Source organism: Marmota marmota, unplaced genomic scaffold (genome assembly GCF_001458135.2).
Source record: "Marmota marmota marmota unplaced genomic scaffold, marMar, whole genome shotgun sequence".
Classification (NCBI taxonomy): domain Eukaryota; kingdom Metazoa; phylum Chordata; class Mammalia; order Rodentia; family Sciuridae; genus Marmota; species Marmota marmota.
Window position 1 is genome coordinate 22,308,400 of NW_026000026.1, and position 11,350 is coordinate 22,319,749.

Below are 11,350 nucleotides of genomic sequence, written 5' to 3' on the forward strand. Positions count from 1 at the left end.
CGCTTGAGCCACATCCCCAGCCGAGAGAGAGAATTTTAATACTTGTTTTTTAGTTTTCGGCGGACACAACATCTTTGTTTGTATGTGGTGCTGAGGATCCAACCCGGGCCGCTCGCATGCCAGGCAAGCGCGCTACCGCTTGAGCCACATCCCCAGCCCTCCAGAAAACTTTGTTTCTCTTTTTCTTAGCATAGTAAACTAGAAGTGTTTGAGGACATTTAGAGAATGTGCCTTTGAATTTCTCTTCTTTCCTCCTGCCAAATTAAACCACTTACTTTGTAAATCTATTCTTTTACAGGTACAGGTTTGCAGATTCCACCAGCAGCCCAGCAGGCTTTACAAATGAGTGGCTCTTTGGCATTTGGTGCTGTGGCAGGTAGGAATTGAATCTTTTCTAATTTGAAATCATTTATTTTTTTCATCTAATTCGAAAATTTGCCAAATTTTTGCATTTAAAAGGACTAACTGAGAATTCAATTCATCAAGTACTTTTAGTATAAATTTCTACAGTTCATGTAAGGAAGTATACATTTTGGATTGAATTGTGTCCACTAAACATGTATGCCCCAGGTTTTAGTGGGAATTAATATAAATTTAGAAAGGTTAAAATATCACTCTTGATGAGAATCACAAGTTGATATAATGAGGATGAAAACATTTCTTTTCAATAATGTTTGAGTTGTGAAAACAATAGATCCTTAAACTTAAAATAATTGCAAAAGTAACAGTGTATGAGGTAATTGCCTTCTTAATATCATGTAGGATTTTGACTTGGGGAATGACATACTTGGAGAAAAGAAAAAACAGGAGAACTGACAGTTTTTTGCTTCATGGCTTTTGTTACAATACAAACCTTATCTTTTTAATGGAGAGCATTATTATTATTAAGGGAGGTGTGTTTTGTTATTTTGTTATTTGCCTTCTTGGTGGATAGCTAGAAATGTTTGAGGAGTTTGAGAATATGCCTTTGAATTTCTTTCATTCCTCCTGCCCAATTAAATGACTTACCTTTTAACTTGATTTGTAGTTAGTCTCTAGTGTTTCTGACAATTATGCCACTGCATTCTTGGGTGGGGGTTGAGTGGGGTGGGATGGTGGTTGGTACCAGTTATTGAACTCAGGGTCACATGATCACTGAGCAACATCACTGCCCCATTTTGTATTTTATTTAGAGACAGCGTCTCACTGAGTTGCTTCACACCTTTCCATTGCTGAGGCTGGCTTAGAACTTGCCATCCTCCATCTTCACCCTCCCAAGCGAGTGGGATTACAGGAGTGTGCCGCTTTATTCTTTTTGAAAAATCATAACTATTGGGGCATTTTTGTATTTGATGCCTCTCTTAACTCTCTGTATTCCATTTGTTTCAGTGCATTATTATTTTTTACTTTTAAGATTATTATCAATTTAAAGGCTGGGGATATTGTATAGCTCATTTGGTAGAGTGCTTGCCTCAAATGCATAAGGCCCTGGCTTCAGTCCTCAGCACCACAAAATAATAAATAAGTAAATTACCAATTTAATTTTGTATAGTGACTGAATGGTCATAGAATGCCACTTGCTGTAAATGCATCTCTTTATGAAATATATCTTTTCTCAGGATTTGATAGGGATTTTTTTTAAACCTGAAAACTATCCCCTTTTATTACTGTACATGTCATTCTTTGATAATTTAGAAAATGTTTATCAACTAGTAGATGATAGTAACAAAGATTTTGTGCCCTACCTTCATGGAATTTATAGTGAAATACGAGTCATACCCTGATTGTAAATTTCTATGTAAATATTTTTAGCTGTTTTTTAAAATAATTTTTGATGTTGCATAGTATGTCCATTATGACTATTTTATTTTTGCAGTTTCCTGGGTGCATGCTTATGTTTTTGTTTGTTTGTTTGTTTTTCCTTTGTACTGGCATGTTTTCTTTTTCCTTTGTACTGAGAATTTAACCCAGGCATTCTTAATCATTGACTCACATCCTAAGCTCTGTTCTTATATTTTATTTAGAGGTAAGCTCTTTCGAGTTGCTGATGGTGGATTTGAATTTTTGATCCTTTTGAATCTACCTCCCAATCGGATGAGATTAAAGGTGTGCACCACTGCACTTAGCCTTCCTATGTGATTTATTGTATGGTTGGCTGATTTTTTCTGAGTTCATAAGTCTTAGTTAAATATTTCTGAACGGAATGTGTTTTTTTTTTTTTTAAATATATTTTATTTTTTAGTTTCAGTTTGTCACAATACCTTTATTTTAACGTGATGCTGAGGAACGATCCAGAGCCTCCACATGCTAGGAGATTGCTTGACTGCTGAGCTACAAGTCCATTTGGTGCAGAGTTTTTGTAAAGGTGGTTTTCATAAGCCCTTCAAATAACCACATTGAAATTAAATTGATACATTTTTACTGTGATTGAGGCTCTTATTCCTAAATCTTTCAAAGCAGTTACTTTGAAACCAAGTTTGGATTATCATTATTCATCATTTATTGTTGTAGTAGCTTAATAGTCCTAAGATAAAATATGATTATAAACCATGCTTTCTTTCCTAGTATGTCAGGAATGGCCTCAAAAATGACTTATTGAAACTGAGATTGATAAATACTCCATAGCATGGATTTCTAATATCTATGTGACAATTTGTGTTATTATTTAAGGTTTATTGACAGTATTCCTATGATCATGTCTGCAAGTTCCTTCAGCAAGCTCCAGTTAACATTTATTCAGCTCCCTGAGATGCCAATTTTGAGAACCTAGGACCCCAGGTATTATATATATCCCAGTATAATTTTGGCTGCAGGGGCTGGCGATGTGGCTCAAGCGGTAGCGGGCTCGCCTGGCAAGCGTGCGGCCCGGGTTCGATCCTCAGCACCACATACAAACAAAGATGTGTCTGCCGAAAACTAAAAAATAAAATATTAAAAATTCTCTCTCTCTCTCTCTCTACCTCTCTCTCTCTCTCTTAAAAAAAAAAAAAAAAATTTTGGCCACAGATCCCAAAAGTTTGGCCCGTTTCCCAGTCATTTCTATCTCCAGCAGGAACCTTCTATGGTAATAATGGGCCACAAAATTCAATCACATTTTAATGAAAATTATTATAGGAAACTTTCAGGTAATTTGTATATTTGTATTTTGTTTCTTTTTACCTTCAGGGTAGCTTTATAGCAATGTGGCATTTTAATTAGGCAAACTTGTTGTCATTTACTTCCCAGAGCTTTCTTGGGAAATGGTAATGCTTATGTGAAAAAATATGTTTTAAAATTCTGTGATGTATTTTTAATATGGCTAGATGTTTATGTTTTCCTTGTGTTTCATTGGTTATAATAAAATCCCATAGATTTCATTCCTCATAATAGTAGTAGCTCATAGTAGGCTGGAAAACTGTTAACTTTAATGAATTTGTGATCATCTCTGCTACCCTTGACAATTAAGTATTAAATTGTCAAACACAGTCAATATATATTCATATTGTTGGAATTGTCTTTTCCAAAATTGATGTTCTTGTTACAGAAACATGAGATTATTGAATATGTTTACAACTTTCTGATTTATACTGTTGATGAGTTTACAGTTTTATTACCACCTTTTAAAGTATTAGTCACTGATATAACAAAATATTATAATTTCCCAAGTACTTGGAATTGAATTCTCAAGATCAGGGTTTTTCACACATTATCTGACCGGTGTGCTCCCCTTTCCCCATTTCCCATTATTTCCAGCTGAAGAGAGTAGTATAGTGGAACACATTTGAAGTATAGAAAGGTAGTTGGAATAGGAAGAAAGGAAGTTTCCTAGTGCAAGAGGGAAAATAAAGGCCCCAAAGCCTTGTCAATGAGGAATGGGGAAGGAGGTTTTGCTGCCAGGTTTTACTAAGTTCATTTTAATAAACCCTGCTGTTATAGTCCTCTTTTATTAAAGCTTTCCTGACATTTACCCTGTTAGTTGAGGCTCTTCATTGTTCCTGCACTGAGCTGTAGAATTCTCTTTTGTTATAGATTTGCAAACACGACTTTCCCAACAGACTGAAGGTGAGTTGAACTGCTTATAATTATTATTTGTTGTTAAATTAAAATTAAATGGAATAAGACATAGTTGCATGTTATTGTATAATTTTGAAATTTGACAGAATGACAACATAGTAAGCTATGTATTTCAGAATATCTAATTCAGTTACCTAATATATAAGAGAAATGTACATGTCCCTGAATGCTTTTACTTTTAACTTTCTTATTAATATTTTTAGCCTTGTGCTGAGGGTATAGTCCTTTGGTAGACTGCTAACCTAGCATGCCAGCAATATATTCTCAGCATCACCAAAAAAGAAAAAATTCAACCTCTTATTTTTATGTGTTTTGAGTGTTAATGGAACTTTTATAGATTTCAGAAAACAAAATATTCTGTTAATTGTTATTTAGTAGAATAGTCTTTCAAAACATGAAAGACGATTTTAAAGAATGGTATTTTGATGTCATTCATTTGTGTAAGCCCATATAAAGTCATGATCGGTCTTTTTTGATCTAAATTGCATGTATATTAAAAGTATTGTATACTCTCTCTTTTTTTCTTTTGTAATTGTCGAGTTAATCTGCCAAATGGCAGGCAAGAACATTTTGCGGTTTAAATTTAGTATCTTTTCATAAGAATATCCTATTGTTTTATAAAATCCTATTCAAGGAAAGGATAATAGGATTTTATATGAATAATATCTATTGTGTTCCTTGATAGTTTAGAATTAAATACATACTTTAATTTTTCCTGCAAAAGAGATGTACTTGGTGTTCTTTAACAGATTTTTAAAAGGTAGAATAGAGTATTGTCCTATTCATTCATTGGATTCTTCATGTGATATAGTTTGAACCATGATGTTTCTATAGTATATGCTCTTAATATTTTTGTTTTCACATTGTATTTGTGAAAGCAGAAAAAGCTGGTCTCCTTCAATTGTTGAAGACCTTCTGGTTATTCCAAATATACTTGAAAATATTTAAAGCTACTCAGATTGTTCTTCAGTTTTTCTTAAAACTTACAGATTTTTTGGAGGTTTGTTATTGAGGTTGAACTGGAACTACTGAGCCCAAATGATCCTCTTAGATCAGATAGCCAAGTAGCTCAGATTACATTGTTGCACTACTGTGCCTGATTGTATTCTTTAATATTTTTGTCTTTACCCCAGTAGAATTTGACAGTTATTGTAGTATTTTTGCTTTTATTTAATACAAAGTTTATGAAAGAAAGCACTATTTGTTGAAGGAAATGTAAAGGGACAAAGATTTTTTATTTAAAATGCAGCTTAATGTGCTGCATATATAGCTCAGTGGCAATGTCTGTGCTTGCCTAACAATTGCCAAACCCTGGGTTTAATCTCCGGTTCTTTAAAAACAAAACAAAAAAATAAACAAAATATTGCTTTACAAAAGGATAACAGTTGTTCATGTAAGGAAAATTCTGCCAGAAACAATCATTCTTTTATGATATATTTTATGCCTAGCACTACCTTTATTTAGTGGTTTATTTCTAATACTTCCTCAGGTGATTGTTCATTTTAATTACCATAATTTCTTAATGAATTGTTCTGTCCTTAGCTTTGTTTGTTTTTATGCATTGGAATGAAATTTGGTCAGATAATATGAGTACGGTGAGTTCTGTAACTGCTACTGATAATTTTGTAAATCACACAAGCAAATATTTTGGAATGTGTTGTAACTTCAGATTTCAAATATGTATTTTAATTGGAATATTAGTGTTCATTTTAAAAGTGGATATTGCAGATATGCCGCTCATTTTCGTGTTTTTTGTATTATAAAAGTATACTTGTTTAATTCATTAGGATTTATTTTCATTGGATATTAAGTGCCTTGTTTTATGCATTTTATTTTTGACGTCTGATTTTATTAAGGTTTTGTATTTCAAAGAAAGTATATGTTAGAAGGTTGTAGATTTCATTGGCATTTCAGAGGATTTTATTTTTTATGTTGGTATAAAATGCAGCAATTCTGCAGAACCAGTATTTTATTTATCATCTTTCTTGAATTATTTATATTGAGATTCCATTTTTTTTGAGTTGATTTAGATCACACAGAAAGTTTAATTTTGCCTATAAACATAATACTCCCTAGTTGGGCATGGTTGCATGCCTGTAAACCCAGGTACTTGGGAGGCAAAAGCAGGAAGACCACAAATTTGAGAATAGTCTCAGCAGTGTCGTGAAGTTGTAAGCAACATTGTCAGACACCTTCTCAGAGTATTTATTAAAAATAAATAAATAAAGACTGAGTTGTAGGTTAGTGGTAAAAGTGCCCTGGGTCTAATCCCCCATAAATTTCAAGTAAAATAACTAATACAATTTGCAGAATGTCTGTAGGTCGCCTATTTTTTGGCACCTAAAGTAAAGGATAGTGGCCTTCTGTGTTTGTTCCCTAAGGAAGGATTCAGCCAACCACAGATTGAAGAAAATATTTGGGTGAAAACGTTGCATGTGTATTAAACATTGTCATTATTTTCTAAGCAATGTAAAAAAAATTACATTTTATTTAGCATTATAATTAATCTGGTGATAATTTGTGACTGTAGTTGTAGATTAGTGCGTTATCTACAGAGTGAGTGACATCCTTAAACATTGGGATACGCATTTTGTTTTATTTATCAGGGATATTCTCATGCATTTTCCATGAAAGTAATTTGTCTCTTTGTTTTTTTTTTTTTTTTTTCCTCCTTTTTTTGTGTTTTAGCTTCAGCTTTAGCTGCAGCTGCCTCTGTTCAGCCACTTGCAACACAGTGTTTCCAACTCTCTAACATGTTTAACCCTCAAACGTAAGTATGCTTTGATCAAGTTTCAAAGAGTGTTCTTTGAGGGCTAGGATAAAGCTCAGTTGGTAGGGTGATTGCCTCCCTGGGTTCAATCCCTAGCACAACCCCCCAGTTTTCTTTGAAAACTGTTAATATTTAGTTTATAAGGTAGCATATAGGACATTTTCATATGATTCTAAATTGAAAAAGTACAAAAATTTTTAAATATTTTAACATAAATTTTAGGTATTTTTTGTGTAGTCCTTATAATGGTTACATTTGTAAGATTAGGATAAATTAAAACTATGGAGATTTTCCCTATGTTTTTCTAAATGATTTTATACTGTGGATTTACAGGGATTTACTTCTATCATCAGTTTACCCTCTCACTAGCTTTTAACTTTGAAATTTTAAGTTTTCAGTATCTATTGATTTATTAATTTATTTATTTAATTTAAAGTGTCTATTGATGGATGCAGGGCATGAATTAGCAGATTTCTTTCTTGGAGATGCTGGGGTTTCAAACCCAGGGCCTCGTGCATTCCAGTCAACCACTGTACCACCAAGCTATACACAGAGCCCTCTTAATTTTGACAGCAAGTTCTTGCTAAATTGCTGAGGTTGGGCCAGAACTTGGGATCCTCTTGATTCAGCCTCCTCAATTCCTGACATTACAGGAGTGTGCCTTTTCACCTTTGACTAGCTAAGTATTAGAATACCATTTATTAGTACAGAGTTTTGGTGATTTTATAAATCATATTTACAATATAAACCTAAGTTTTCTTATATTTTTTATATTTTATATTTTTTATATTTTATATATTTTTTCTTATATATTTTATATTTTATATATATTTTATATTTTATATATCTTATATATATTTTATATTTTATATATTTTTCTTATTTTTTTATATTTTATATATATTTTATATTTTTTATATTTTATATATTTTCTTATATTTTTCTTATATATTTCAAGTCAATATAAACCTAAGTTTTCTGTTCAGCTTTAATATTTATTTTTCAGTTGTAGATGGACACAGTACCTTTAATTTAATTTATTTATTTATTCTTATGTGGTACTGAGGATAGAATGCAGAGCCTTGGACGTGATAGGGGAGTGCTACGTGGCTAAGCCATAACCTTAGCCCCTCTGTTCAATTGTCATTCCAGCCCTTCTTGTTTTATTTTGACAAAGGGTGTTGCTAAGTCATTGAGGGCCTCACTGAATTGCTGAGTCTGGCTTTCAACTTGTAATCCTTCTTTCCTTCTCAACCTCCTAAATCACTGGATGACAGGCATGTGCCAGTGTGTCTGGATTCTTATGTTCTCCAAATACCAAATTTCTTTTTTATGAAACAGTTATAATTATTGATAAAAGTTTAAATTTTAGAGTTAGCAGTATTTGATCCCTACCATGGACTAAACGAGAAAAAAATAGTCAGCAGATCATTTAAATATTCATTACCGAAAAAAAAAGACCAGGTTATAAACCGTGTTTTACATTTTAAAATTTTATTTTTCCTACTGTTTAAAACAATTGAGTTTTCAATTGGTAAATTTATGATTATCCAGAATAATGGTATATGCTTAATTTTATTAATCTCATGAGTACTTTTAAAAAACTTAACTTTTATAAATTCTTCTGATATTTCTGTATTCATTTGTTTCTATGGAGTTCTAATATAACTTAATACTTTGTTTTAGAGAAGAAGAAGTTGGATGGGATACAGAGATCAAGGATGATGTGATTGAAGAATGTAATAAACATGGTGGAGTCATTCATATTTACGTTGACAAGAATTCTGCTCAGGTATTTCTATCTCTAAAAAAGTATTTTATGGCCACTCTCTTCGATTAGAATGGTTATTTATGAAAAGAGCTTTAACATCATGACCAAATATACCCTCCAATATAATCAAAACGTTGACCGGAGTCTTACTATATGTTACTGGTGATATTAAGAGCCTGCCATGAAATCCTCATATCTTGAGTCATTTCTAGCTTTTGGATCAGAGTTAAAAGACATTATATGGCAAAATTGAGGAAAATTTGAGATATGCATATTAGCCTTTGTAATAAGTATTTAATACATTTTATGGTTATCAAATAAAATATTGGGTTTTTCTGTAGGTACCTTGAATAAATCTGTGCAGGTCCACATTGTTTATAGGGATGTCTTTACCTTTGTGTTGTTGTTTGCATTTTAGGGCAATGTGTATGTGAAGTGCCCCTCAATTGCTGCAGCTATTGCTGCTGTCAATGCGTTGCATGGCAGGTGGTTTGCTGGTGAGTTTCATCTTCATTCTGAGTGATTGTTAGTTTGTAAAACTTAAGTGAATATGCTTAAACAAATATCTTGTTGTTTTTTTTTTTTTCCAACAGGTAAAATGATAACAGCAGCCTATGTACCTCTTCCAACTTACCACAACCTCTTCCCTGATTCTATGACAGCAACACAACTACTGGTTCCAAGTAGACGATGAAGGAAGATATAGTCCCTTATGTACATAGCTTTTTTTTCCTTGAGAATTCATCTTGAGTTATCTTTTATTTAGATAAAAATAAAGAGGCAAGGGTCTACTGTCATTTGTATACAATTCCTGTTACCTTGAAAAAATAAAAATGTTAACAGGAATGCAGTGTGCTCATTCTCCCTACCTAGCAAATCCCACTGTTACAAAGCTGTTCTCGTTCTGCCTTTTAAAATGTTCATGTAGAAAATTACATTAAGGATCTATAGGAATAGCTCTAGGGGAACAAGTGTGCTTTCTGTACAAAGGCAGACAGGTATGTAATGATGTTTTTAATGTTTCAGAAGCCTAACTTTTTACACAGGTTACATTTCACTAATGTTGATATTTTACTCATGGTTTAGCAGAGGTTTCTGGAATACACATTTAGTGTATGGGGATTCAAGCCAGGTAAAGGGCTGTTTGGCTAGCATCTCATCTTGCATTTTGATCATTTGGCAAGAAAGGGAGATTTCAAAATTATATTTCTTGATGGTATCTTTTCAATTAATGTATCTGTAAAAGTTTCTTTGTAAATATTATGTGTTTTGGTGTGTCTTAAGATTCCAAACAAAATGATCACTGCATTTCCTGAATATGTTTAGTCAAGAGTCTGGTAAGGCAAAGAAGTCTCAGCAAGAAAATAGGAAATGCAGAAATAGGTTTTGTCTGGTTGCATATAATCTTTGCTCTTTTTAAGCTCTGTGAGCTCTGAAATATATTTTTGGGTTACTTCAGTGTGTTTGACAAGACAGCTTGATATTTCTATCAAACAAATGACTTTCATATTGCAACAATCTTTGTAAGAACCACTCAAATAAAATTCTCTTAAAAAGGCCATAAGAAATCTTTATTTTTCAAGTATTGTAAAGTCATAGAATCTGAAGAATAGGGTAAAAGCTTGTTTGACTTCTAGTGGTGAAATGATTCTTAATGTGTAGTCTGGGGAAATTCGTACCCTTATACAGTCCCTGTCAGTTCCTTCTCAGCATCATTACTCTAACCTAGCATTGTACTTTTAAGTCCATGTATCAAAATGAGAGAAAATCAAGCAAGTTTACTGAGACCTTCTCCTCAACCTGGCTGGTTTTTATGTTGTCTATTGTCTGGCCATCTTGGTGGACAAATCTTCACGGTTCTATTTAACAGAAAAAATTCAAATCAATAGCAGGTTCCAGTGTTTTGGGGGCAGGGACACATTCTTTCAATATATTTTTTTCTCTCAAAGAATCTCCTGATAACCATAGTAGGACACCTGTGCTGAGGATTGAAGCCAGGGCCCTTCATGTGTTAGGGGAGTGTTCTGCTGAGCCACAACCCCAGCCCCCTTGAAGTTTTTCTCCCATTTCTATACCATGTCCTATGAAGTTTATTGTCATTCCTTTATAGGGAACTATGACAGTAAATGTATTTTTGTAGTTTTCAAAGTTGTCCACCGGTGAACCACAGAAAAATTCAGTTTATAATGGATAACTATGATGGGGACTGGGCAGTTGAGCATAACTGTAATGATACCTACTCAGGAGGCTCAGGCCGAAGGAACACAGATTTGAAGCTACCTGGACAACTTAGTAAACCCTTCTCAAAATTCAAGGAAGAGTTGGTGTGTGGTGGTACACACTTGTAATTCCAGTGATTGGGGGAGGCAGGAGAACTGCAAGTTCCAGGCCAGCCTCTGGAATTCAATCCCCACTGTAGACCAAAAGATTAAAAAATACTGTTCAGTGGTGATGCATTTTCCTAAAGGAAGTCTTTGGGTTCCATCCCTAGTACTACCACATAATATAATGGTTTAGTTTTTGAACTTTTTTCCCCCCCTTGGCACATCCCCAGCCCTATTTTGTATTTGTTTTTTATTTAGAGACAGGGTCTGACTGAATTGGCTAGCACCTTAGCATTGCTGAGGCAGGCTTTGAACCTCTGCCTCTAACTTTGATGCATAGAAAGAAGTTAAAAATTGCCACCGAATTAGATTGAAGTCATCAACTCCTGACACACTATGTCATTTTAAGAAATGTATGCTTTAAAAGCTGATTGACCTATGTCTCCCATACAT

General features: G+C 33.4%; 1 protein-coding gene across 11 annotated transcripts in view; it reads left to right on the forward strand.

Moving 5' to 3' along the window:
• Rbm39 (RNA binding motif protein 39) overlaps window positions 1-10,132 on the forward strand; it is a 33,304-nt gene extending 23,172 nt beyond the window's left edge. For 9 of the 11 annotated variants that reach the window (XM_015481150.2, XM_048811050.1, XM_048811049.1 and 6 more), the window contains 6 exons: window positions 299-376; window positions 3,970-4,020; window positions 6,721-6,802; window positions 8,489-8,594; window positions 8,992-9,070; window positions 9,167-10,132. In XM_015481150.2, coding sequence (XP_015336636.1) covers window positions 299-376; window positions 3,970-4,020; window positions 6,721-6,802; window positions 8,489-8,594; window positions 8,992-9,070; window positions 9,167-9,267 — 497 coding nt within the window. In that variant the 3' untranslated portion in view covers window positions 9,268-10,132. The remainder of the gene's footprint in view (window positions 1-298; window positions 377-3,969; window positions 4,021-6,720; window positions 6,803-8,488; window positions 8,595-8,991; window positions 9,071-9,166) is intronic. The other 2 variants (XM_015481173.2, XM_015481158.2) reach the window with 1 other exon arrangement.
• The last annotated feature ends 1,218 nt before the right edge of the window (window positions 10,133-11,350 follow it).